Genomic DNA, 27,662 nt, shown 5'->3' with positions numbered 1-27,662 from the left:
CGGGCGGCCTCCCAGTGACCCCCAAGTCCTGCTCCCCCGTCTTGCGTGGGCTCCTGCCCCTGCGTGGAGGCGGCCCCTGTGGCTTGCTTCCAGCCTCCAGCAGCCGGAACCCCGGAGAGCGGCGCCGGGGAGCAGCCAGCGAGAAACGTCACCAGGTCAGCAGCCCCATGCGTGGGCTTAACGGCAGAGCCTGTCCCAGCAGAGACAAGGCCACGGCCCAGGCCCAGAGTCTGACTGTGGCCCGAGAGACCCTGGCCGGGGAGCCAGCCACGCCGCACTGGGAGCCCTGGCCCACGGCAACGGGGAGACAGTAAGCACTGCGGCCGCTAAGTCGGTAGTGACTTCGCACACAGCCGGAGCAGATAAATACGGGCTGTGTGCCGGATTCGGATCTTCCCTCCAAAGATAAAAACGCGGGGGCGCCTGGGTGGCTCTGTCGGCTGGGAGTCCGGCCCGTGATGCTGGCTCCGGTCACCGCCTCCCGGGGGGCGGGACTGAGCTGCAAGTCAGGCTCCTCCAGGCTCACCGCGGCGTCTGCCGGGCGTTCTCGCCCTCTGCCCCGCCTCCCGCCAGCCACGCAGGCGCACACTCTCTCTCTAAAATAAAACCTTTGGGGGGAAAAGGATAAAATTCTGAAACCTACAAACGTGAGTGTCTGGAAGCACGGGGGCAGCGCGGCCCACTCTGGGAAGCACGCGCTGCGGCGCGTCAGAACTAGATGCTCCCAAGGTGATGGTCGCGCAGAGGACACCGGCTTCGAGGCGAAATCTGGGGGTGGTGAGGAAAACAGATTTCCTCAGCCGATGCTCCATACCCGGAGCTTTGCGCTCAGGCGGTTTTTGCACATTACGGAGTCTGAAAGCCGTTCTGTTGTATCCCACCAAAACGAAAAACCGGCTCAGGAAATAACACTATACATTATATATATCATACTACTTTCCTTAAAACGGAACTGCTGGAACGCCTCCCCCTCCGGCGGAGACCAGAATAGACAAAAATCCAGATTTTGACACACTTGGGATTGGTAATGTTTTAACACATGGGAAAGGCGATGGGGTTGCAAACTGCTTTATATTCTCCAAACAGATTTCCAACTGTGCCAACCACCCTAACAGTTGGATGTGTTCGTAAATGAACCAAAACAGATCACATTCTCGGGGAAAGATGCACTGTGGAAACGAAAGGTTCTCTCCACTCCGGGGGCGGGGGGGGGCGGTAATTAAACCCCTGAGCCGTCACAGAAGACGGAGTGTGGCTTTCATGGAATGCCAAGGCTCAGGGACCCCGAGGAAGGGAGGAATATGGCATGTTCAGCGCTGCCCAGTGAAAACCGGTAACTGCAAAGACCAGGAAATGCTGGCCGGCAAGGAGGAGGAGAGGTTGCTCAGAGGTGAAGAAGCAGACGAGGCTGCTTAGGGACCAGAAAACACAGAGTGCATGGCCCCACTCCCGAGGAGGACAGCTCTAAAGGACAGGCGTGACCTGAACGGGTTCCTGTGCGGGTGTCGATGGGTAAAGAACCTCTGGAAAAGCGCTTCCCCGGGGTCCTACAGGGCATGAGACAAACACAGGAAAAACACATTATTCCTTGCACACAGCTCTCAGTGGCAAAAGTGGGACAATTCTGCCCCCAGGGGACATTAGGCCATGTCCGGGGACGTCTGTGGTTGTCACAACGCGATGTTCCTGGCATCGAAGGGGTGGGACCAGGGACGCTGCTCGGCTCCCCCAGGGCCCAGGACGCCCCCCCAGGGTGACCTGCCCTGATTCAGCAGTGCGGGGAGAGGGATGGGGGTGCCACTGCTCGGTCTGGGCCTCAGAGCTAAAGGGACCCCCCCTTCATCTTTATTACAGCGCCAAATCTGTGTCATCACCACAGAGGGAAAACCGGCGCTTAATTACATTTGCATGGACGCCACAGAGAGCTTCCCTAGGGAACGGCAGGGAGGCTCACGGCCACAGGGCCCACCTGTGCGGCTCCGAGCACTCCAGGCCCAGCTGTGAGCCCCGAGGGTCCCTCTGTCAACTGCAAAGCCCACAGCAGCACGTTTCCTCTGGCTTTGATCCCTTTCCAAACAACAAGGGGCGGTCCTGCCCCCAGGGGACACTGTGTGCGGTGTCCCAGCTCAGGCATTGAGTGGGTGGGGGCTGGGCTTGCTGCTCAGCCTGGGCCCTCCCCAGTGGCAGCAGTGCTGAGGCGAGACCCTGGCCCCGGGCTGCGCATCGGGAGAAGCACCCGGCGGAGGGCCGGAGTGCAGAGAGGGATCCCACCCGCAAGGTTAACGAGCCGCCCCAAACCCTGCAGAGCCGGGGGCGCACACACCATCCCGCCTCATCGGCACCGCGGGCAGCTGGGTTCTCTCCCCCATCTGCAGGCGAGGAGTCGCGGAGGGAGAGCCCCCAGGAAGCTGGCGAGGGCTTGGGAGTTGGTTGGGTTTTTCTTCGACGCTGTGGTCCCTGTGTCCTCGTCCTGTGACCGATGGCAGGCCGTATACCTGCTTTCCGGCCCGGGGCGCTGGGGACGAGGGCACCCACCTGGAAGGTGTGAGGCAGGTTCTGTCGCCCCAGTACTGTGGGAACTCGGGGCCGGACCATCCTCCAGGAGGGAGCCACCTGGTTTAAGGGTCAAATGGACAACCTCAGCGGCCACGAGGGCGTCCGGCACGGAGGGGGAGCTCAATGAATGCTTCGGGTCTTTTTAATTTTTCTGGGGGCTGGGGGTGTAAGGGGCCCCAGCATGGGGCTGGCCCCAATTAGTTAGCTCTGGGCCCCGCACTCCAGCTGGGGGTTAGCCCCGATCCTCGCAAAGTGACCGTGGTGAGGGGCAGCCCGGCGGCCCGCTCCTGGAGCAAGAGCGGAGACAGGCCGCCACCTGCCACAGAACCAGTGTGGCCTGCTGGTGCCACTGTCCACAAACCTTCTCCGGGACACCACGACCCCCCCGTCGCATCCAGAATTCCTAATCCTCAGCCTCCAGCATCTGACCACCAGGGCCTCTGTGAGGTCAGCAGCCTTTGGAAAACGGTGAGCCTGGGGTCCAGTCTCTGGTGTGTGGCTCTGCGTGGAGAGGGGGTGGTGGCTGCAGCTGACCCCAACGTGACTCCACAGCAAAACGCGCATGTGCGCTGGATGTGAGGCACCAGAGGGCCGGGCCCTGGTGGGGGCTGCCATGGCCCCGCGTGTCTCAGCCGCACACCATCCCCTACTGGGCTCAGGCACGGAGGCGGAACCGTGACAATGGAGAAACCACGGAACGCACCCACTCGGGCACGGCACGGTCACCGCCCGGTGAGCTGTCCATCGGGGGCTTCCGGCAACCTGGCCACGCTCCGCATACCCCACATCACCTGTCGTGCAGAAGCGAGACCAACTCCTTCCTCTGCTCCCACGAGCGCCCTGACCTGGGGTCGGGGGGGTGGAGGATGATGTGCCTCAGTTTCCCCTTCTGCAACACAGAGATAGGAATCCAGCCTGGGGCGCCTGGGTGGCTCAGTGGGTTAAGCCACTGTCTTCGGCTCAGGTCATGATCTCAGGGTCCTGGGATCGAGTCCCACGTCGGGCTCTCTGCTCAGCGGGGAGCCTGCTTCCTCCTCTCTCTCTCTGCCTGTCTCTCTGCCTGCTTGTGATCTCTGTCTGTCAAATAAATGAATAAAACCTTTAAAAAAAAAAAAAAAGAAAAAAGGAATCCAGCCTGGCAGGGGCCTCGGCAGCAAGTAGCTCCCTCCGCACTTACCCTCTGACCCCACCTTGTTGCGTGGGGGCTCACCGCTAGGAGCCTCAGCTCCCAGAGTGGCCTCTGGTGTCAGGTCCACACCCGCCACAAAAGAATCCCACTCCTGTATTTGGCCGGGGGCTATGCAGCCTCGGCCGCACCTTCTTCAACAACCAGGGACCAGTGGCATCCCAAGACGGTCTGTGTGGCTCCCAAATGAGTCCAACCACCGTGGCTTCTGCCCCCTGGCTACCGGGAACGGGCCCGATGCCTGCGGGGCGGTTGTCAGTATCAGAGATGCTACAGTCACGATGTGAACAGAACGGGGACCACCACACCGGCCCAGCCCTGCGGACGATCCTGCGGGTGATTCCTCTGTGCCCGCGTGGAATCAGAAACGGAGCGATTCCAATCACACGGGGACAGAGTCACCCAGGGCTGAACAGCAACGCCAACCCCGAAGCCTCAGGAAGCCGTCATGCCCTCCACGTTCAGGAAGGTTCCAGAAAGTCCCGTAATTCCCAGGCTTTCACCTCCTCCTCGACGGGGCCACACGTCAACCTTATTGACCGCCCTATCCCAGAGACCCGAGAGCACCTTCCTGCCCTCCCAACCTAAGCTGCACACGTGGCTGCTTTAGGCCCAGGGCTGACAAGACCTCAGTCAAGGGTGTGATGGCTCAGCAGCCCCAGACGCAGGGGAATTCACGTCCTTGTGCCAGACTCACAGGAAGCTAGAAATGAGCACGTGTCTGGGCTCACAGCTCCACCGTGCTTGACCTAAGGCGGAGGGAGGGGAGGGGCTCTCGGAATGAAAGATCCCCCCGGGGCTCCAAGCACCCCGGAATGGACCCTTCTCAGGAGGAGACCCCCGGACCCAAAAACCGAGCCGAGTCCACTGGTCAGATGCAAACAGCACGAGGTTTATTGAGTAGACACAGGTACCTGCGGGCGGTCAAGTCTTAGGAGGACTCGCGCGCCAGCCCTTAGTTCAGGGCCTTTTTATGGGGTTTGGGGAAGCGAAAGCATACGTACAGAAGTGGAAGCATGGTTACAAAGTTTTCATTGGCTGGTTTGAATGTAAAGGCATACTTGGCGCGCGGGAATACCCCTGATTGGTTCGCTCAGCATCCTTCATTTACATAGTGGGAAGTTACTTTCATTGGTCGTTAACAAAAGGGAAACAGACAGTATTGGCTAGATTTCAATCCTTCATTAGCATGTAGACTGACCATCGGCATTGGCCAGACTACAATCCCTTATTTGCATGTAGACTGACCTTTCAACATTCCTTGTAGTATCTTATCACTTTTTACAACATGGGAGGAATGTTTAAGGGAGTGGGAGAAGGGGGTGTTGGCTAAGCAAAGAGAAGGGGGAAGGAGGGGGAAAGGGAGGGAGAAAACCCTTTTCAGGAAGAACACAGGGCCATGCCCCCGCCTCAACCGTCGCCTCCTCTGAAATATGACCACTTAGACCAAGAGGCGTTTTGGGAGGGGTTGATAAAATACGCACAATAGAAAATTTATGATGTTAACCGAAGCGTACGTTTCCGTGGTATCTGGTATATTCACAGAGTAGTGCAACCATCATCTCTAGCTAGTTCCAGAACATTCCATCACCCCAAAAGGAAACCTTGTCCCCATCAGTGTCACTCCCCACCCCTTCCCAGCCCCCGGCCCCCGTGAGCCCCCTTCCCATCCATGGAGGAGCCTGGTCTGGCCGTGTCACACGTGTGGACTCATACCCCGTGTGGCCTTCTGTGTCTGGTCCCCTTCCTGCGCGTCGTGGGCTCGGGGTCCGTCCCCAGGGTGCCTTGCTCCTGCCCATGGCTGGGGGATGCTCCCCTGTGTGGGGGACCCACTGTGTGTATCCCTTTGCCTGTCCATGGACCCTTGGGTTGTTTCCACTCGGAGGCTATTGTGAGTCCGGCTGCTATGGACACGGTGGGCTGGTTCTGGTGTGGACACAGGTTCCCATTTCTCTTGGGTGGACACCCAGGAGTGGAATCCCTGGGTCAGACGGATGCCCCGCGATTAACTTTTCTCAGGAACCACCCAAGCGTCTTCCAGAGCAGCCGCCCCTCGTGCTTCCCCAGCCCTGTGGGGCCCAAGTTCTCCTCATCCTTGACAGCGCTCCCGCGTACCCGTCTGTCGGACTCTGGCCGTGCTGGTGGGGTGGCGCGCTGTCTCGTGCTGGTTCTGATTCGCATTTCCCTGACAGCTAAACCACAGTGAGCACTTTTCACGTGAGACCAGTAATTTTTAAATCTGTTTACAATGTTTATTTTAAGTAGGCTCCATGCTCCATATGGGGCTTGAATTCAAGATCCTGAGATCAAGAGTTGGCCGAATACCAAGATGACCAATTATTTTTGCTACCAGGAAGCCGGTACCCGGGAGCCGGCTCCACACTAGAGGAAAGCGTGGCGGTCCATCCCCGAGACAGAAAAATCCTCCTCAAGATGCAGGCGGGGCAAACAGGAAGAGCTATGAAGGGGGAGCCCTGGGCCTGGGGTCCCCGATTCCGAACCTCGGCATACTCCTCGGAAGACAGGCACCCAGACGGGCACCTCGGGGAGTTGCTCTGGGGGTCAGTGCAGCCCAGGACGGAAATCGCCGCATACAGCGGGGAGTGAGACCAGAGCAGCCGGCAAGTCACCTTGACCTGGAGCAGGAGAAGGGGGGAGGGAGGGAGGGCGGGAGACGCCAACCAACAAAATGGAAGCATGGTGTAAAGGACACGGGGCCGGGTGACTGCAGACAGGGGTGGCTGGGAGTCCTGCAGGCTCAGAGCGTCGGGCACTGGAGAACACTGGACGCAGGGGGGTAGGTGAGAGCGGGGGCGAGGCAGAGAGGCGGCCCCACGGCCCCACGAGGGGCAGGCGGACAGCGACAGAGCGGGCCTGCGCAGAGGGCATTCCAGGCCAGGGAAACGGGGCCGAGACCCCAGGGGCACCAGGGAGAAAATTCAGCCGTGCTGAGACGGCTGCCCCGAGCGGGCTGGCGCCGGGACCTGCCAGCCGAGGCTCCCAGGCAGAAACGAGGATGGGGGAGGGGAGCCGCTGAATGGAATCAGCCAGAGGAACTCGAATCCTGCCCCAGGGCTGAGCGGGGAGCAGCCACGAATGGACAGAAGCCCCAGCAGGCAGAGAAGCCCCAAGGACAAGCTTCCTAACAGATGACGGCAGGCCCGGGGTGCCCTCCGGGGCATCCCCAGCAGCGGGGAGGGTCTGTCCACGCAGGAGCCCGCACGCACGTTCCCGGCATCACACTCGCCACGGCCGAGGTAGACGCAAGCCCAGGACAGACAACGGGACGTATTCAGACAACGGAATGCCGCTCGGCCATTAGATCTGAACGTGGACGGACCCGGAGCCCACGACGACGCTCAGGGACGGCCCAGACACGGACGCCCCCACGGCGCGTGGTTCTGCGGGTCTGCACAAGCGCCTCCATGGACGGGAAGGGGGCTCGTGGGCGCCGGACGGGAAGGGGGCTCGTGGGCGCTGGGGGCCGGGGGCGGGGGTGGGGGGGTCCGTGCTTTGTGGGGACAGTCTCCGCGTGGGGAGATGGAAGGTTCTGGAGACGAGGTGGGGTGGCTGCAGGCGGGGTGAGTGTGCTTCCCGCCGCTGAGCCGTGCGCTCCGTGACGGTTAAGGGGACGCGGCTGGCTCGGCCGGTGGGGGGTCCCACTCTTGCTTTCAGCTCAGGTCATGATCTCGGGCTGTAGGGCTGAGCGCTGTGTTGGGCTCCCGGGAGGGCGGGGGGGAGGGTGTCTGTCTGCTTGAGTTTCCCTCCCTCTGCCCCTTCTCCTGCCCTCAGCTCACGTGCTTTCTCTCTAAAATAAATAATTTTTTTTTTTTTTTTTTTTTTAAAGAGAGAAAGAAATGGTTAAGAAGGTGAATTTGATGTTATGGGTAATCCGGGCAAAATGGGTGCGGGGAAGTGCCTAGGGGGCTCAGTGGGTTAAAGCCTCTGCCTTCAGCTCAGGTCATGATCTCAGGGTCCTGGGATCGAGTCCCGCATCGGGCTCTCTGCTTGGCAGGGAGCCTGCTTCCTCCTCTCTCTCTCTGCCTGCCTCTCTGCCTGCTTGTGATCTCTGTCTGTCAAATAAATAAATAAAATCTTTCAAAAAAAAAACAAACAAAAAAAGATCCTTAAAAAAAAAAAAAGAAAGAAAGAAATGCTTGCGGGGAGCGAGGTGGGAGTCTGGAGCTGCACTGAGCAGAGGTGGAGGGAGAAGTAAATGGGGACATGTCTGGTGTGTGACAGATGCTCCACAGCTGACAGGTCCCCTCCCCCTGGAGGCAGGGGGCACTCGGGGGACGGCCACACCCCAGCACCTGGCCCCATCCCGTGGCCGGTGGCTGAGCATCACGGGGCCGCTGAGCCAAAGGCCTCGGTGCAGCCGGGCAGCTCACTGCCCCGGGCGGCGGCACGGGCGGCTGGAGGGAGCCCGTCCTTCCTGCGGGGTGACTCCCCCGCCGCTGCCCAGCTCCACTTTCAAAGGACACGCGAACACCTCCCCACAAAAGAGCCTGCTTTCCAGCAATGCTCGGCTTTCCTGGAAGCCGCATCGACACGTGAATGAGACCCACCGTGTCCCTCTGGGCTCAGGCTGACCGGCTGGGAAGGCGGGAGCACCAGGGCCACAGACAGTTTCTGGCCTTGGGCCGCATGGGTCCCAACTCTGCCCCCAGATCTAAAGCTCCCCTCCCTTTTATTAAAATGGGGCACTGGTGCAGAGCTGTGACAGACGCTCAGGGCCGGCTTACGCCTGTCTCCGTCACAGGCAGGGGGACCCAGTGCACAGGTTTGGGGCAGGAGGGACCCACGAGTCTCAGGTCAGAAGGGGGAGGGCTCTCCCCAGCTCTCTGCAGTGTCCACGGCCACAGCACATGAGACGATTTCTAACTCCCCCGGATGATCTCCGGCTCAGCCCGCAGAGGGTGCGGGAGGGCCCCGGTGAGGACGGATGGCACAGCTGGCAGGACAGAGGATGGGGAACCCAGTATGGGAGAGTGAGGTGTCCCGGGCTCCCGGGCTCCCTCTGCACAAGGAAGGACGCGCATCCAGGCCTCTGAGCACCTGGCAGGTGGGCAGACACGACCTGTGACGGGGGGCCAAGGTCAACACCATCAGTGATGTTCTGCGGCATCAGAGGCCGCTGGTGTGATATGCCGAGGGGGTCCTCAGCACTGTGCACTCTGCCCCAAAACCTGTAACCCTGGTCTGATCACAAGGAAACATCGGACAAACCCAGACTGGGGGTCGCCGTGCAAACTTCCTAACCAGGTGAACTCAAGACTGTCCAGGCACAAAAGGCAAGGAAGGTCAGAGAGGCTGTCTCAGCCCCGAGGCCTGAGTGCCACGTGGGGTCCTAGGGCAGAGAAGGACGTGAGAGGGAATGCGGAGAAATCCGGACAGAGTGTGGGCTTCGGCTGAGAGCAATGTGCACAGGTTAACTTCCGAGGGCAGCGCAGGTGCCGGGGGAAGACAGGACGCTAGCTAGCGCAGCGGTCTGAGGGGCACGTGGGAACTCTCTGCACCGCCTTCGCGACTTTTCTGACATCTAAAATTAGCCCAGAGTCAAAATGTTATCGAAGGAAAAAAAACAAGTCTCAGCACGCAGCGTACGATCTTTCTCAGAGGCCCTCTCGGGCCCTCAGCTGGCTCACTTCTCGGGAGGGGACTGGGAGCCGAGAGGGCGGGGACCGGGCACGGCTGGGGCCAAGGTCCCCTGTCCTCCTGAGCCCCAAACCCACAGACAGTGGTCAGAGGCCTGTGAAGGCTGTGGGCATGCCTTTGTTTCCTTTACACAGAGCTGAGGGGCCCCAGGAACCCTCCCGTGAGACACAGAGAGAGAGAAGACGGGGCGCCAATCTGTTCCTCAAGCAACAGGGAGCATCCGGCCACCCACAGAGCCCCCCAACCCCATTTCCTCCCAGCGGCCTCTCGCTGCCAACTGAAACACCCGTGCCTCCCCAGAGCAGCAAGAGACAAAGGCAAAGAAAACAAAACAAACCCCCGTCTCTCCCCGTAGCCTCGAATATTTCAAACTCAGCCTACCTGAAGGAGGCACGCTTGCCAGCGTCCAGCCTGAAGGCCCCGGCGTTTCTGAGCTCGGCGGGCGTGGAACAGAGACCCGTCCTCGGCTCCAGATGACGGAATTCTCGGCGACCCGCTGGGTGTTCAAGCCTGGCTCCGGGCAAAGTGTCGCTCCTGGACATCGTTCTAAAACAACCGCCCCCTGCCTGACGTCAGAACTGCCCGTCGGATGGCGCGTTTGGAAGACCACTGCTTCGCGGCGCTGCTCTTGCACGCACTCGATACGCTTTTTTGGTTTACAGCTAAAAGCCCTGAGCACGAGCCATCCATATGCAGTTTTACGTGCGTGCGTCTGTAAGCAACGTGGTAATAAACATAACCGGCATTCTCTAACGGGTGCTATTTGGAGCTCTCGGACGCCACGGTTCATCAAATCTAAGAGGCCGTTATTTCTAAGATCGGCTGTTACGTCTCGTGACGCTAAAGAGAATAAATAATCAGTCTCACTAAGTATGGCACGCTGCGATGGGGAAAAATCACCCTACGCGTCTGTCCCCACATCGTTAACCTCTGCTCAACCGGGAGGCTGTGGCGGTGCAAGCTCCCAGCAAGACTGCACCAGAGGCGACTCTCTGGTGTGAAGCGTCATCTGCTCTCCCACGACCGGGCTAAAAGGAACGGATAAAGGTGAACTATGAGATCCCAAGTTCAAGTCCCAGCACTGCCATGAACCCACGAAACCAGGGCCATTCCCTGATCTGTAAGTCCGCCCGTTAGGCCAGCAAGGCCGACTGACTTCTTCTGGAGGGGCCAGAGAACTGGCATTCTTGGCTTTGCAAGCTACACGGCCTCCGGTGTTATAGCCTGAAAGTCACTGGAGGCAGCATGTCAACGAACGTGCGTGCCTCCGTGACAATAAAACTTTATCGGTGGACGGTAAAACCCGAATCCTGTATCATTTTCATACGTCGTGATACAGCTTGCTTCCTTTGAGTTTCTTTTTTGAAACCACTTCAAGTGTAAAAACCATTCTCAGCCCAAGGGCCACATGGAAACAGACGGTGAGCTGGCTTTGGCCCGGGGGCCATGGTTTGCTGCCTCCCGAACGGGGCAGTCCAGGGGGCTCTGCTGGAACTGACTTTCTGAGACTTTCGATCCATATTCTCAACCGCACACACTCAGTAGCTCTAAAAACCACCCACATATCCCAATGCTAAGCTACACTCATGTGCCTTTAGAGGTCTAATCTCCTAAAACTTCCCGAATCACTTCCTACACCTGTGAGGTCCAGTATGGGGCCCTGAGCACCGGAAATGGGGCTCGTCATGAGATGTCCAACTCTGGGGGTGCAGAGTGCACACCGGATCTTGAAGACGTCACACGAAAGAAAGGGGTCAGAGCTCACTCACACCTTTGTCGCACCGATGACGCACGGAAACGCCAGTGTCTTGGATACAACGGGTTATGTAAAGTGTCTCATTAAAATTGGTTTCACCTATTTCGTTTTTTGGAACGTGGCTAGTCGGACGTGTACAATTGCATATGAGGCTCGAATCCCTTTTCCCTACGATTTCCTGGAGGGAGAACAGGGAACAATAATTCACAGAAAACGCCACAGCCTAGAGTCCCATCTGCCCCAGCAGGTACTCAGGGGTACGAAGCCACTCTTACCCCTTGGCCATAAAGAGAAGGGCCGACATGGGAGGGACGAATTGCTGGGGCACAGAAGATTGTTTAGGGCCGTGAAACTATCCTCTGTGACACCATAATGGTGGACACGTGACTTTATACATCTGCCCAAACCCGCGGACCATACCAACGGCGAGTCTCAATGTCACCTACAGACACTAGGGGGTCATGACGTGTCCGTGTAGGTTCACTGACTGTAACAAATGTCCCGCTTTCACGGGGACGTTGATAATGCAGGAGCCTGGCAGGGGGGACCTGGGGTATATGCGAAATCCCTTCTGCTCAATGTTGTTATGAACCTGAAACTGCTCTTAAAAACAGTCTATGAAAAAAACCCAAACATACCTTTTCACTTTAATGCAATCACAGACTCATAAAATCTTATTTGAAATATTCCCAGTCGGGGTTGATTGTGTCCCCAGGGGACACTGGGCAGCGTCTGGGGACACCTGTGTCTGTCATGACTGGGGTGCTCCTGGCACGGAGGGGGTGGGCTCGGGGGGCTGCTCGGCCCCCAGCAGTGCCGAGGATGGCCCCACAGGGAGGAAGCTGACCCAAGCGTTAGCAGTGCCGCAGGGGAGACCTGAGTGAAACGACATCGAAGATTCGGCCCCGCCTTGGGGCTTGCACGAGGGGTACTCTGCACCCCCACCTGTCCCCCGGCAAACCTGTCGGCGCGAAGCTCATCCCTGGCCTGTCCTACACACAGGGTCCCCACGTCCCCATCTCTCCACCCCCGGAAGACCTCCCTTCTCGCAGCACCTGTGGAGCTCACAGGATACCCAGGCCTGGGCCTGTCTCCAACATCCCCAGGGACCCCCACTCAGAGAGCCAGGCCAGGGACAGAACGGCCCTGGGTCCCCCATCTCCACGCCTCCCCACGCATGCACACAAGCATCTCATTCACGTGGCACTCCCGGTGCCTGGCACCCGCTCTGACGCTTAAAATAGGCACACAAGCAGCCTTTGTTGGGGAGAGGAAGGAAGGAAGGAAGGAAGGCAGGCTTCAGACAAAGGAGCCAGCAAACCGCACCATCCAGGAAAGGGGGCCTGTGCTGAGCGGGTGACAGGGAGGGGCAGGAGGGGCGGGTTTCTGCAGGCAAAGTGAAGGTCACTGGGGAAAGGTGAGGTGGGGCCAACTCCCGTGATGCCACCCAGGCCGCCTGGGGCATTTCAATTCTGTCAAGTGGGTGATGAGTTGGAAGAGGAAGCAGGGCCATGACATACACACCGTGCCACACAGAGCAGATTCTGGCGGACCGCAAGGCCACCCACCTGCTAGGATGCGTGGCGGCCGGAGACCACGAAGCACTTAACTCAAGCGGAAAAGAGACGGGCAGGACCTGGAGGGCTGACCCCCAGGCTGCCCCCAAGCTTCAGTTCAACAGGCCACCAAGTGCCAGGAAAGAGCCACTTAAACAGCAGCTCGATTGTTTGCTGCCAAAATGGGGGGGGGGCAACCCAGAGTCCAGCCAGGGGAAGGGGGAGAGCAAGTGTGTCTGTTCACGGGGTGGGCTATTACTCACCCAGGAACAGGAGCGAGGCCCCCACGCACGGCCCCGGGGGCGGACCCCGAGCCCACGACGCTCAGGGAGCGACCCAGACACAGAAGGCTCCACGGGGTGTGAGTCCACGCGTGTGACACGCCCAGACCAGGGTCCTCTGTGGACGGGAAGGGGCCCCGGGCGGGGAGACCAGGGAGTGATGGTTAATGGTTATAGGGATCCTGTATGAGTGACGGGAGGCTCCAAAGGTTCATGCGGTTGGCTGCACAGCTCCGTAGCCTGCCCCCCAAAACTGAACTCTGTAACTTCCCCCCAAAACTGAACTCTGTGCTTAAAATGGCTGAATCTTACGACACGGAAACTGTACTTCTATTGAAAAGAATGAACAGCAGTAAGATCCTCCCCTCTGCTAGGTTCTCAAGGAAAAGTAGTAGCCGTTTCTGGAAGAGTCTCAGAGCTGCCCAAAGCCGCCCTGCGTGCCAGCTGGCAGGGTGGACGAGGAGGGTGGGGGCCACCACCACCACCCCCAGCTCCCGAGGACAGGCCACTCCGTCTTTGCAGCTCCCCCAACTGGTCCCCAAGGTGTGCTGGGTGACATACGCCACGGTTTTTCCTCTGGAGCCTGGAGAGCAAGAGGCCAGGCTGGAGGCCAGGTCCAGAACCGTGGGCAAGGACAGCAGGAAGCGCAGGGAGGCCCCCGGAACCGCAGACGCCAGCCACCACGGACCCGAGCACGCGGGCGTCCGGTGGGCACCAGAGAAACCGTCCTGAACAGAGGTCCCGGCGGGCAGTCACCTGCTGGCCGCTACTGCGGGGCACAAAGGAGGGCGGGGGTAACTCTGTCTCAGTACCCAGCAACCTGTCCTGGTAACCGTCCTCTCTAGAAAGCTCCAGAAACTTCCAGAGCCCTGGAGGCCACACACAACGGCCCTTTTGTAGGAAACTACAAAGGGCTTCGAGAATGGGAATGACCTAGTAAATGCCATGTTAAGGACTCTTCTTGGTTTCCAGATGCAAATGAGAAATTTTGTAACAACACCTTGAACAGAAGCAGCAGCTTTTTACTCTACTACGCGGCGTACACAAATAACGCGCCCGTTCAGTAAGCACGAAGCTGAGCCTGCGTCGGGCAATTCATACCCCGTCGTCCTTCCCTTCAAACCCAGGCCCCGGGCAGCGGGCAGCGGACGAAGGCAGAGGACGGCATCGGTCACTGCACACTTTCTAAGTAAAGACCAGGAATCGCCCACACGACCTCGGCATCTCTGCAAACTCGTGCGCTCGGTTAAAAACGGGGAAACAACCCCGAAACCTCGGCATCTCCCAGGGCTTGTGACTTAGCGGTTCATCCCGTGCGTGCAACCCCTGTAATGCGTGTTCAGAAGCCACACGAAGACCCACCGAGAGAGAAGCCAGCATTGCTAAGCTCCTCGGGAAGCATTTTTCCTCTCAAATCCCAGCACCCGATGACTTACAGGGCCACCCCAGGTATAAACGGCCGCATTGCTAAGGGTCAAAGAGGAGATGTGGTCTGCGGAGGGGAGCATAACCTCGTTTAGCCTAAAACAGGGGGTCTCTCGTGGGGTGACTCTGCACCGAGGGGACGCCAGGCAGTATCCGCGGACGGCTGTGGCCGTCATGAATTTGGGAGCTGCTGGCATGGAGTGGGTGGGGCCAGGGAAGCAGCTCAGCGCCACCCCCCACCAGGGCCCAGGACACCCCACAGACTGCGACCCCTCCCCAACGTCAGCAGTGCCAAGCGGAGACCCGGCTCCGTCATGTGAGCACCGGCTGTCGGAGTTCATACACGCAACGACTGTGTAACTGCGGCCCGGTGGTCCCCTTTGGGGTACACACTGCAATGGCTCCTGGGGGTACACCGAAACCACAATGACCCATGCATGCAACCTTCTCTTAAGCAGATGTGCCGTTTCTGGAAAAACCTTCAGAATCTCCTAGTTTCAGACCCTTCCTCCTTTCCACTTTCTCCTTACTTTTAACGATAGGGACTCCCCACCCCCCGAGATTCTTTTTTACAGCTCCAGGGGTGCTCTGCGTACCCCAAGGCTACAGCACCGCAGTCAAGCTCCAGCTGATGCCTTCCCTCCCCTGCCCCTCCCTCTGTGACAACCCAGTAATTCTACCCACCCACCTTCCCCCTCCCAAAAAAAACCCTTAATTTAGAACATTATTATCAGCGTCTCACGTCCCCCTGCCATGTGCCAGGAGCGCTGGGTGCGTGCATTCCCTCGTCTGACCCCCGGCAGTCCCGTGAGGGGCCCGCTACTGCTTTCCGACTCCGGGCTCCGTTTCGCGGGGCAGCAAAGTCAACTCCCAGGCGGCCCGAGGCCCAGCACGCCCTGCGCAGCCCACCACACCCTTTGTTTCCGCAAGACCTCGGCCCGCGACCTCGCCAAGTTTGTGACCTGGGCATCCCTGCATCCCGACACCCAGCAACAGTCGTGGCCCTCGAGCCCTGGAGCCGCTGTTCATCACGCCTGTCCTCCCCACCCACTGTCCAGCCCCCAGCAGCCCCCACTCGCCCCAAAACACAAAGCGCCACCCACATCCCTCAATACCATCATCCTGCAAACTCCCAGCTTGGTTCCTCGTTCCCGAGCCCAGAAATTCCTGAAAAACTCGGTCACCGCCAGGACCCGTTCTGCTTACACCCTGCGTCCTAGAAGCTGACCTCCCCTGTATGTCGGACCCCCTTGTCCTCCAGCTCACGGGAGCCCAGGGGTTTCTGCACCGAATGGTTAGCCCCCCAAAGCCTCTACAATCCTTGTAACTGACTTCTAACCAAGACCCCCCACTTCCTCCTGACTCCTTGTCCTCCCCCAAAACCCCAGCACCAGGTTTCAGAGCCCTCCATCACCACGGGCCTCAGACCCCAACCCTAACCCCAGCAGAGAGGGGCCTGGCCCTCCCAAGCACTGTGCCCCCTTTCTCTGCTCTCCCTCCCTGGGGTGGCCTCAGTCACTCCCCCAGGTCCCCAGCTCCACCCCTGGCTGCACACCTCAGTCTCCTTCCCCCCTGCCTGCGACCCCCAACTCCCAACGAAGCTCCCTCCCCAGCTCACGTCCACTTTCAACTCACCCCCACCCTCCCCAGACCTCCACCCCAATCTGACTCAGACCCCAACTACAGCCCCAGTCCCCTTCCCCCTCTGACCCCCAACTCCAGTCTGGATCCCCAGCCCCCGCCCCTTCCTCACTGACCCGGAGGCCCAACTCCAGCGGAACCCCTCCCCCCACCCCATCCCCCTGCCCCGCCCCCCACCACAGCCCCTCCTTCACTGACCGAGACCCCCAAGTCTGGACCGGACCCCGGACTCAGCCCCTTCTCACTGACCACGATCCACAACTCCAGCGGACCCCCTTCCCCTGCCCCGATCCCTGGCGCCCCCCCCTCCACAGTCCCTCCTTCACTGACCGTCACCCTCAACTCTGGACCAGACCTGCAGCCCCAGCCCCTTCCTCACTGACCGCGACCCCCAACTCTAGACCAGACCCTGGACCCAGCCTCTTCCTCACTGACCAGGACCCACAACTCCCGCGGACCCGCGGGCCACAGCCCTTTCCTCACTGAGCGCGACCCCCAACTCCGGCGGACCCCCCCACAGCCCCTTCCTCGCTGACCGCGACCCCCAACACAGGACCGGAGCCCCCGACAGACCCTTCCTCTCTGACCGCGACCCCCAACTCCGGCGGACCCCCCCACAGCCCCTTCCTCGCTGACCGCGACCCCCAACACAGGACCGGAGCCCCCCACAGACCCTTCCTCTCTGACCGCGATCCCCAACTCCGGCGGACCCCCCCACAGCCCCTTCCTCGATGACCGCGACCCCCAACACTGGACCGGACCCCCGGCCCCAGCCCCTTCCTCGCTGACTCCGACCCCCAACTCGGTCCGCAGCCAAATCGGAGCCCTCCCAGGGCTCCTTCCCCGGGCCGCCCCGGCCTGCTCTCCGCCGGGGCCGCGCCCCTGCTCCCCCCGCCCGAGGCGGGGGCGGCAGACCCCGGCCCGGCCCACGGGTGCACGCGCCCTTACCTGCGCTCCGGCCGCCGCGGCCGCCTCAGCCCCGCCGCGCAGCCGAACCCGCAGCCTCGCCGGCAAGCGCCCGCTCCCTCCGCGGGGCGGGGCCGGAGCGCGGGGGACGGGCACTGGCAGCCAGCGCGGCCAATCAGGAGCCCCGACGGCGGGAGGCTCCGGCCGGGGCGGGGCATGGGGCAGGCAGCGGGGTAGGCTGCACCCAGGCGAGGGGGCGGGGCTAGTGGCGTGGGCGGGGCAAGGGGCGGAGCGCTGAGTGGCAGCGCCGCTAACCACCCGCGAGCGGGGACCGCGTTGAGGGAGGCGGAGCTATGCTGATATGCAAATAGGCCCTCTATGGTGGACTCCGCCGCCAGTGACGAGCGGATTTCCAGAGGTGACTAGGTGACGTCAATGGGGTGCGAGGCGATTCGCGATTGGAATCCAAAAGCCTAGCTCCTGGGCCTCACTTTCGGGAGAAGTATATCCCTGCCTCATAGATCGCTTGACCTGCGGGGCAATAACAACTTCCCCATTATTTTGAACCTTCTGCATAAGTTTAAGAGGTGAAATTACATTGTCCCCATTTTACAGAGGTGGTAATTGAGTCTCAGAGAGGTTAAACCCAAGGTCATTTGCCCAAGCCTGTCTCATAATTTCCAGCGTTTCTCAATTTCCTAATTCCTGGGCCTGGATCTAAAAAAAACCAGGTTCATGGGGGACCTGGGTGGCTCAGTGGGTTAAACCTCTGCCTTCGGCTCAGGTCATGATCTCAGGGTCTTGGGATCCGCCCCACATCTGGTTCCTTGCTCAGTGGGGAGTCTGCTACTTCCACTCTCTATATCCCGCCTCTGCTCATGCTCTCTCTCATGAATAAATAAAATCTTTTTAAAAAATGATTTAGAAAAGTGAAAAAGCATGTTCCTTGGCCCTCACCCAGACTGAATGATCCAGAATCCCATGGAACCCTGGAATGCATATCTTTAAAAAGCTCCCCTGGTGATGTTGGAAAATGTATGGTATGTCTCCAAAAAAACTGACAGTCAGGGAGGGGAGGATTTCTTATAAAAAGATGAAACCACCAGATGCCAGGACTCCTAGAACTTGGTGCAGTATACTGATACTCTGTGATCTGAGCCTCTGGCCTCCCAGCTGAGCACCCCTAGGGCTCCCGTCATCCCTGTAATCCCCTGCAGTGCACAGAGAAAACCAGGACCCTGGGAGCCAGCATCTCACTCCCCAGCCCCCATCTTTTTGTAAAGATGGAATTGTTCCCCAAATAAGGGTCACAAACTGCTGGCCCACAGGTGGAATATGGCCCCCAAATCCTTTAAAAATGTAAATCCATTGTTACCATTTAAAAATAATGACACTTCGGGGTGCCTGGGTGGCTCAGTGGGTTAAGCCTCTGCCTTTGGCTCAGGTCATGATTTCAGGGTCCTGGGATCGAGGCGCGCATCAGGCTCTCTGCTCCGCGGGGACCTGCTTCCTCCTCTCTCTCTGCCTGCCTCTCTGCCTGCTTGTGATCTCTGTCTGTCAAATAAATAAATAAAATCTTTTTTTAAAAAATGTGAGTTTTTGGTGTCCCCCATTTAAGTTTTGTGTCCCTGGTGAGTGCCTCACTCTCCTCACCCTCATCCTGCCCCTGCTTTTAAGTTTGCAAACTCCAAGCCACCATTTAGCTGATGGGGAAGCTGAGGCCCTACAGGTTCCTCCCCAGGTTAAAGGGGGCTCGTAGCTCCCGCTCACTCCCGGCATCTGGCATCTGACTGCACTAATGGGCTCAGCAGGGCCCGTAAGGTCTCCTGTTGGGGGGGGGGGTCACCAGAAGAAGTGCTGATCTGTTCAAGCTCTTCCCATAGCAGCTTTCTTTGTCCCCTTCCCTCACCCCATCCCTGACTCCCACCCCCACCCCTCGCCTCCCTCTCCTTCATGTTTCTCTTCTGCAGCTGGTGGGCTGCCCTCCCTGAAGCCAAAGAAAGGGCACTGACAGGAGATGCAGGATCCACTTCTTTATTGCAGGAAGACTATTTCTAGAGCAAATGCTACACAGACCCCACAATGGGGGGCAGGGGGCACCCACATGCGGGGGGAGAAGGGGCAGGGGTGGAGTCACAGCAAGCATGGCCTGGCAGGGTCCCCAGAACCAGGGGTGCCCAGGCAGGATGGGCTCTCGGGTCCCTCCTGCGGCAGGAGCCCCTTCTCCCCAGGGGACCATGGCCTGGGGCGGGGGAGAGGCCTGGAGGTGGGCGGGGCCCCAGGGAGATTGTGCTATCAGGGTGTGTCCCTGAGAAAGGGCTGCAGACCCCTGCCCAGCAAGGCCCAGGAAACGCTCCCGGGGTGGGGAAGGGAGCAACACCAGTTGCTGGTGGACCCTGGACCCGCCGCAGGGTGGGGGGGCTCCGCTGTGCTCAGGCAGGTTGCTACCAGCTCTTCCAGGGGGCCGTCCCCGTGCCAGGCCGTGACACACACACTTGCACACACACATTCCCTCCCTCTCTACACAGTGTGCCCAGTAAACATTTGCAGAGTCACACAAACACAGACAGGACCAAACGCACAGCCACTAAGATGGACAGAAACGGCCCCTCTTACCCACAAACAGTCCACCGGACCGCGACATGGTCTTTCTAGCACATGCACACACGCAGGGCAGTCCTAAGAACACACAAGCAAGCACACACAGCCCCGTCACGCCCCAGGATGCCCAGCGGTGAGCAACCCCCGGGAGAGACCCAGGTGGCAAGGGGGCCGCGGGTGGCGCTCCGGGGCGTCTAGAGAGCAGCAGAGCCCCTAGGGCCTGAAACTGCAGAAAACGGAATGCCGCTGACAGCCACGAGAGCTTGGGAGCAGATCGGTCCCCGGTCAGGCCTTCCGATGAGACCGCGGCCAGCCCGCACGGGGATCGCAGCCTCGGAGATCCAAGCGGAAGTCTCCGGGAAACCGTGCCTGCACTCCCGACCCACAGAGGCGACCGACGCGTGCTGTTTCTGGCGGTGGGTGTCGTGGTAGGCGCCACCAGCTGACGATACAGAGTTGGAGCTGAGAGCATCCTCGCTACCACATCGAACGGGCTTAGTGTTCCTCAGACGGAGCAGACAGGCTTACAGATGTGGTCCTGGAAATCACTTCACCCACTCCCCAAAGCACGACCACTTACAATCCCACTGAATGCTGGTACGAAGGTTCCCATCGACACAAAGAGCCAGACCTGTCCACACCACACTGCCCACCCCTACATAGAGCCTACACCACTATCACAGAGAGGCCGGGACATAGACATACCATCCGAATGACAGACACGCACACGCACACGCACACGCACACATCTTAGACTTAAGCCGTCTCCCTGTGCATACCACATGGTACAAACACACCAGCCCGGGGTCACCTCCGCACCCCAGGCCTGCAGCTCCCCTTCCCGCTGGTCCTACACATCAGGGTCCCACGCGCGTGGTTATCCGGACACTCGCAGAGAGCACTCAGAATCTCATAGACACACACCTTCCCGGGCAGAGCCCCCCTCTCTGGGGCACAGTTGGCGGGAGGCAGTGGGCTGGACAGAGCTCTGCCTGGATTCCCTCTGATCCTGCTGGTGCTGGGTCCAGCTGCCTGCCCCTGGATGGGGTCCTGGGGACCCCCTCCCCAGCACCCCATGGGCCCCTGCCTGAGGCTCACAGGTGACAGGCTGTGCCAATCTCTGGGGAGGCCCCCATATTCACTCTGGATGGTCCCCTTGAGTTGTGCTGTGGCCATGGGCCAGTCCCAGGCCTCCCCTGGGTGCACCCCGGGTCCCCCAGGCAGGGCGAGGAGTGGGGTTCCAGGCTGACCCGGCACCGTGGCAGGCTCTGTGGTTATTGCCTGGTGGCCTGAGACCCATCCCGCAAGCCCCTCCCCCTCACCGAGGCTGTGGGGACAGGGGTGAGGACTGTTCTGGGACCTGGGGTGGGGGCACAGGCCAGAGGTCACGAGGAATGGAGCAGGGGCAGCGTGTGTCAAACACCAAAACGGGGAGAGCAAACTCAGGTCCATGTGCATTTCCGCTCCCCCTCCCCAGCAAGGTCACAGTGATCTGATGGGGGAGACAAAGGTCTGGCTTGGGGCACCCACGGGAAAGAGACAGAGACGGGCAGAGACAGGGAAGACCCGGCATCCTCGGCCCCAGCGGGGACATCCAGCTTCCCCATTTTCTCATGTGCGGATCCAGGGGGCCACCTCCAGCACTTGGCTTTGGGGGGGGTGCAGACAGGCTTGGGGGGGTGGGGGTGGGAGGCAGAGCCATGCGGCAGGGCCGGGTTGGAGCCCCAGACCTGCCTCGGTGTCCCCCACAGAGGTGCTGGGTGAAGGAAAAGAAGTGGAAGAGATGAGAAGGAGAGAGAAGGCGGGGAGGAGGGCCGGGAGGATCCGAGGCGGGAGCGGAGGGGGAGGGGCCGGAGGAGGGGGCGCAGGGGCGGTGGGGGAGGCATGAGCCGGCTGGCGGCGGGCCTTCTGGGCTCACATGAGGACGCATTTGCCCTTGACGCGGTCTGTCCTCTTCTGTTTGCTGGAGCGCTTGCCGTCGATGTTCAGGCTCATGTTCCGGCGAGTCTCCAGCGTGAGCAGCTCCTGGAAAAGCTCCTTCACGTTGTAGTTCATCTTGGCCGACGTCTCCATGAAGGCGCACTTCCACTCCTGGGCCACGGCCTGAGCCTCGCGGGTGTCCACCTCCCGCTGCGTCTCGTCGCACTTGTTGCCCACCAGCATGACGGGGATGTCCTCGACGCTGCCCTTGATCTGCACGATGAGCTTGTAGATGGGCCCCAGCTCCTCCAGCGACTGCTTGCTGGTGATGGAGTAGACCAGGATGAAGGCGTGGCCCTTGGAGATGGACAGCCGCTGCATGGCCGGGAACTGGTGGCTGCCCGTGGTGTCGGTGATCTGCAGCGTGCACACGCTCTTGTCGCAGCTGATCACCTGCCGGTAGGTGTCCTCGATGGTGGGGATGTAGGTGTCCCGGAAGGTGCCCTTCACGAAGCGCAGCACCAGCGAGCTCTTGCCCACGCCGCCCGCCCCGAACACCACCACCCGGTAGTCGTTGCTCTGCTCAGGCATCTTCCACGCGGTGGCAGGGGGTCAGGCAGGGCCGGGAGGGTTCGTGCCAGCCGCTAGAACCCCGGACCAACCCTGTACAGAGAGGAGTGTCAGGCACAAAAGGCCACAGGCGAGAGGGGACAGCTCTGGGCCCCCGCGGGGCGGGGGTGCAGCTTCTCAGGGGACAAGGCATCCCTCCTGCGTCCTGCGGAGAACCCTTTGGTTGATCTGGCTGACTTCGCAATTCTGCCCTGTGTGGAGCCCTGGAGCCAGCCCCCTTTGCTTGCTTCCCCGCCCCGACAGAATCTGGGGCCCAGGCTGGTTCCCCGGGGACTCTGGGCTGGAAGGGGAGTAGAGATGCCACCGTGGGGGGCACTGACTCCTTTCCTCACCTGCATGCCTCCCTCCCAGGCTGCACTGGCCTCTCTTCTTCCCACTGTACCCACGGGCTCTTGGAAGCCGGCAGACCTGGTCTGTGACCTAGGCAAGGCTATGCATTGCCACCCTGAGCCTCAGAGTTCTCCTCTGTGAATGGCGCCTCTCTCCAGCAACCCCAGGCTTCCTGTTTTTCCCTCAGCCCAGAGGTTCTCAAACCTCATGGGGGCCACGTGGTGGGAAGTCTTTAGCATGCCTGTGCTCTTGGGCCCAGAAGGGACAAACCTGGTGGCCCAGGGCCACGGCCCTGGGAACTCGCACCGTACATACGCCTCCTCCCCCTCCCATCCCGTAAGTGCGATCGTGATACTGGAAGTCCAAAAGCCATAATTTGCAAATCAGGGCACTGATTTCTGACAGCAGCCCAGGTCAGAGGTGAGAAAATGAAGCCTGGACCCAATGAGAAAAGTCCCCACTTCCTGCACTGTGCCCCCAAACCAGTCTGGCCTGCCACGGCTCTGGTTCAAGGTCTGTTAGTTTCTGGAGGAACAGACCTTCCTAAAGGACATCCTCCTAGCCTCTCTCTCTGCACCTGTACTCAGAGAGGTCCAGTGGTCTCCCGAGGTCACACAGCACAGCAATTCCTGAAATGCTGCCGGTGGGGGAAGAGGCCTGGGCTTGGGGTGGGGCCGCAGAAGGCCGGTCTCCAGCATCTGTGTCCTTCCTGGCCATCTCTATGGAGGTAGGTCCACAGTGGGAGGGAGGAGACACGAGGTTTCGCCTGGACTAGGTTACCTCCCTCGGGTGCGTGTGGGGTAGAAGACTCGGCAGTGTGAAGCCGAAGGTGAGAGCCAGGGCAGGTGGATCGGGGTCCCCGAGCCTGGGTTTTGTCACAGCGCCTGCTCCACGAGTTGCTGGGACAAGCGGTGCAGAAGCTGGAGAAAGCCCAGAGCCGGGCTCCTGGCACCGGGGGCCCCCGGTAAAGACGGACCATCGTGACCATCAGGCCCGAGGGCTCAGGGTACAGGCACTTGGCTGGCAGTGGGGTGTGAAGGCAGGTTCTGAAGCGACCAAAGCACCCGGCTTCCCAGAAGCAGACAGGACGATCCAAGGAACAGCGGACTCACCCCCCACTTCCGCGCCAGGCACACGCGGCCACGCTTACCAGTACTAACTCCTCGTACCTCACTAGGCACCTTGGCGACACGCATGGCAACTCTCAGCATTGGGAGGAAGCTGGGGTGGGGGGGTAGGGAGGGGTGCCGGCCCCCTCTGCAGGTACTGCCCTTTCCTGGGTGGGCACCCTGAGAGGGGGCACGAGGGTGTACAGCCAGGCACCGCCACGGCTGGCTGGGGACCCAGACCCCCAGGCAGGACTCCAGGCCCGTCCTGCAGGAGGGGCCCTGCTGGGGCCGCAGTCCCTGGACCAGGAGCCCCCATTCCCTAACCCTCACATGCATGCTGGGTACCTACCTGGCGCTGCCTGACTCCCACCCTCACTTCCTGTGGGGTGGGGGTATGGGGTCGCAGGCTCTGAGGCTCCAAGGGGGGAGGCCCCAGCTCAAGGTCACGGAGCAGGAGGTGGCAGAGCAGAGGAGGACTTGAATTGGGCCCCAGCTGGCTACACAGCCCAGGGTCCTCCTCCTATGCAAGGTAGCCCCACCTGACCCTCCCTGGGCCCGGAAGAGCAGGTCTCCACCCAGGGGAGGGCACAGGACACACACTCACACACTCACACACTGCTTAACTGAATGGGGGAGGGGTCTGACCTAGGGACTACCTGCCGAATGAGGGGCTGGATGGCAGGTGGCCTGAGGGAGGGGAGGCACACTCAGGGGACCAGCCCCCGCTCCCCTGGGCCAGCGGAGGTTCTCAGTGGTGGGGGAAGGGCCAAGGGAGGGGTTCCTGGGTGAGGGGCTTGGCTCGGCCCAGAGGCAGGAGGCTGAGCGGGTGCTCCGCGGGAAGACGGGCCCAGGACCCCCCTGATCCCTACGGAGGGGGCTCCGACTGAGCGGGACCGACCCACCCAGAAGGGGCTGCGGCGGGCCTGGGGGAGGGGCTGGCTTGGCGGAGGGGCGCGCGGCCAGGACCGCGGGGGCGGGAGGGCGCCCGGGGGGAGCTGTCCAAGGTGGGCGCGCCGAGCGCGGCGCGGCGGGGGCTCCACGGACTGAGGAGGGGTCCGGGCCGGCGGGGGTGGCGCCGGGAGCGGGAGGGCCTGGCCCCGCGGCCGCGAGGGTGGGGCTCGGACAAAGGAGGGGCGCGCGGGGAGAGGGCCCTACGGGCCTCGCGGGTGGGGTGCGGCAGGGCCCGGAGCCCCGTCCCCCGCCCCGGCCGCCTACCTGGGCGCTCGTCCTGCGGCGCCGCCGCGGCTGCTTGCTGGCCGGCTCGTGTCCGCTCGGGCGCCGCCGCCCCCCGCGCGCCCGCCGCCCGCCCGCCCGAGCTGCCGCCGCCGCCGCCGCCGCCGCCGCCGCCGCCGCCGCGCCCGCGCCCGTCCCCGCCCGTCCCCGCCCGCCGGGCGCCGCGCTCCGCCCCTCCCCGGGGACCCGCGCCCGGCCAAGGTCACCGCCGCGTCGACCCCCGCCCGGAGCACACGCGCTCTTGCCCGCGCCCCAGGGGTTCGCCAGGCGGGGGGCGGGGTGGGGTCTGACTGCCTCTTAGGGAGCCCCGCGCCCCAGGGTCACCCTGGGGAGCAAAGGGAAGGATCTGCTGGCCGAACTGCAGCTGAGGGCCGGGGCGCTGGTGGGGTCTGGGCCAGCCAGGGTCCCTCACCGGCGTGGGGTATTTGCTGGGATGAAGACATGATCCACGGATAAAGAGACGTATGAGAGCGCAGCGGTGGCCCCAGGGGCCTCGCAGGCAGCGGGAGTGCGCCTGGAGACCACTCCCCCATCCTAGAAGCTCAGCCTGGGCAAGGGTGGGAGAGGGGTGCCAGGAGAGAAGTGAGGAGAGCACTAGGAATGGGTTGGTGCCCCTAAGGCAGCCCACGCAGGGGGAGAGCACAGTTCTAAGTCTGGGCTAGCATCTGAAGGTGGGGGTGAACAATGGGGCAGGGGTGGCGCGGGGTTTGGGGTTTGGGGTCGGAAAATATCTCTCTTCCAATAGGAGTTGTCTCTGAGAATGGATGTTTGCCTTGGGAAGTGCCTGTTTGAAGTGTCTGCGTGCCCACGTTTAAGGCTACAAGATACCACCACTCCCTCCTGAAGGACTAGAGGGAGGCAGAGGCTCATCTCGGAGGAGACTGGACTTTTGGCACATCAGTGGGATTAGGGGTGGACGTAAGACGGACCCAGGCTCCCAAAAGCCTGTTGGAATAAAATGCTCCTTGATGGGGGTAGGCTGACACTAAGTTCCCGCAAGAAGGGACTTTCTGGGGTCAGAGCAATCAGAGGATAAACGGTCTTTGTAGGTAGTGAGCTCCCCGTCATGTGTGAGCAGATGGTCAGCCCTTACTGTCTCGATTCTCATTGGCCCACCATCTCCATGTCTCTGACTGAGGTGGCCGCTTCCTGTTCCCTTGGAAACACAGGCACTGCCCCCAAGACCACCTGCCTCCCACGGAGCTGGGCCCTGAGCTTAGCCCTGCTTCCGGGGCTTGGTGGTCCCCATTTCTCCCGGACCCAGCCCTGCACTTTGCCCACAGGCCCCTCCCACCTAGACAGCCCCGCCTGCCTCCTTCTTGGTCTCCCAGGATCGCCCCTCCTGCCCTCCTTCCCCCCAGCATCCAGTGCCCAGCCTCCACCACCGGCCTCCTGAGCTCTAATGCTGCGTTGGCTCCCTTCACCCCGGGGTCAAATCCAGCTTCTCACTTGAGCTCTCCTCCTGGTCCCTACAGGCTGCTTGGAACTATTCCCTGGGCACACGTCTCTCCTGCTCTGTCCTGTCACTGGCCCCCTGGGGCGCCTCAGAGGACCGTCTGGCCCCAGCCCCTCATCTTGGGGTGCCCTCAACCAGACACGGAGGCAGCTCGATCCATAGATAATAACTTCTGGTCTGGGTTGCCATGTCCAGCCAAGTGCCCTTCTGAGTCTCAGTTTCCCCATCTGTGAATGCCTCCTCACCTTTCGGGTTGTAGGGAGCAATCAGGGGGACGTCCATCTTCGAGGGGCTGCCAGGCACACAGGTGCCTTGAGGCGACAGCCCCACTCCCTCCCATTCCAGCGGCCGGCCTGCCTTGGTCCGAGTGACCGGACTGCACTTGGGCCGGGCCCCCAGCCTCTGGCCAGCTCTCCGGCTCCTCCGGGCGCCTGCCCGGGCCAGGCCAGGCTGACTCATGCGTAGGAGCGTGGGCACAGGCGGCAGCTCCACTCTGCGGCTGCTATTTATAGCTCCTGGGCCAGGCTCTTGGCCTTGTGAGCCAGAGGAGGACAGGCCTGAGTCCCCTCTGTGCTCTGTCCGGGGGCCCAAGCCCCCACTGGAGCACCCCAAACTAGGATAGCAGGTGACCCTTGCCTAGAGCTCACTGGGGCCGGAACTCAGGTCCATGGGGCTCTGAAGCCACCACCCAGCCTTCTGCCTATCCCTGGCCGACTGTCCCTGTCCTGCAGAAATCACCTCCACGACAAGGGACAACCGTTTGTGGGCCAAGTCCCAACTCTTCACCTGGCCTGGCAGCCTATGGGACTTTTCCCTGCCCCAAAGCTCTGGGAAGGGGGAGCCGCACTAGCCTTGCTTACCCCCAAACCTCGCACACACACACTCCCGGCAGTGCGGCTGACCGGAGTTCCAGCCCCAGCGAGCTGTAGGAAGATGGCTGCGTTGCATTCTCTGCTCACTCTCTGTGCTCCCGGGATTAATGTGACCGTTCGGCAAAGCAGAGGCCGAGGGTCCCGGCCTCTAGACGTGGTCCACTTTGTTTTTAAGTTTGGCTGCAACATTTGGAAATAAAATCATTTGTCCAAACCCAGTCTGCCTTGGAAAATGAACAGGCTGGCATTCCCAAGCCTGAATTTTGCCTGCCGGCCTCTGCAGGAGCTGGCCCCCAGCCCTGGGGGAAAGACGTGTGCCCTTCGCTGAAGCCACCTGCGGAGCCGGATGGAGGCAGCCTGGAGCTTGTCCCGAAGCACGAGGTGCGGCTGTTACCACGGCCTCTCGGGCAGGGGCCCACTGAAATCTTCACTGCGGGCAGGAGAAAGCCCTATGACCCTTGGCCGTCTTCACAGACCATCAGGGCGGGTGTGAACAGTAGGGAAAAAAGGACCACAACTTGCAGAAAGACTCACGGCCTTTGCTGC

At 61.0% G+C, this 27,662-nt stretch overlaps 2 protein-coding genes across 2 annotated transcripts in view; both read right to left on the bottom strand.

Annotated features, from left to right (window-relative positions):
• Positions 1-17,035, bottom strand: part of GNG7 (G protein subunit gamma 7) — a 110,917-nt gene extending 93,882 nt beyond the window's left edge. Inside the window, exon 1 of the mRNA XM_044254613.1 lies at positions 17,008-17,035. The gene's annotated coding sequence lies outside the window, so the exon portion shown is untranslated. The remainder of the gene's footprint in view (positions 1-17,007) is intronic.
• A 4,269-nt stretch (positions 17,036-21,304) lies between these two features.
• DIRAS1 (DIRAS family GTPase 1) lies at positions 21,305-26,625 on the bottom strand. The gene is made up of 2 exons (XM_044254612.1): positions 26,490-26,625; positions 21,305-22,149 (listed from the first exon to the last, which is right to left on the bottom strand). The coding sequence occupies exon 2, from the start codon at positions 22,075-22,077 to the stop codon at positions 21,481-21,483; it is 597 nt and encodes a 198-aa protein (XP_044110547.1). The 5' UTR covers positions 22,078-22,149; positions 26,490-26,625; the 3' UTR covers positions 21,305-21,480.
• Positions 26,626-27,662: the final 1,037 nt, after the last annotated feature.

The sequence above is a fragment of the Neovison vison genome, chromosome 6 (assembly GCF_020171115.1).
Source record: "Neovison vison isolate M4711 chromosome 6, ASM_NN_V1, whole genome shotgun sequence".
NCBI classification, from domain to species: Eukaryota; Metazoa; Chordata; class Mammalia; order Carnivora; family Mustelidae; genus Neogale; species Neogale vison.
This window is presented reverse-complemented; position numbering and strand designations above follow the sequence as displayed.

Coding starts and splice junctions, on each gene's coding strand:
- DIRAS1 (XM_044254612.1), bottom strand. CDS start 22,077: ATGCCTGAGCAGAGCAACGACTACCGGGTGGTGGTGTTCGGGGCGGGC.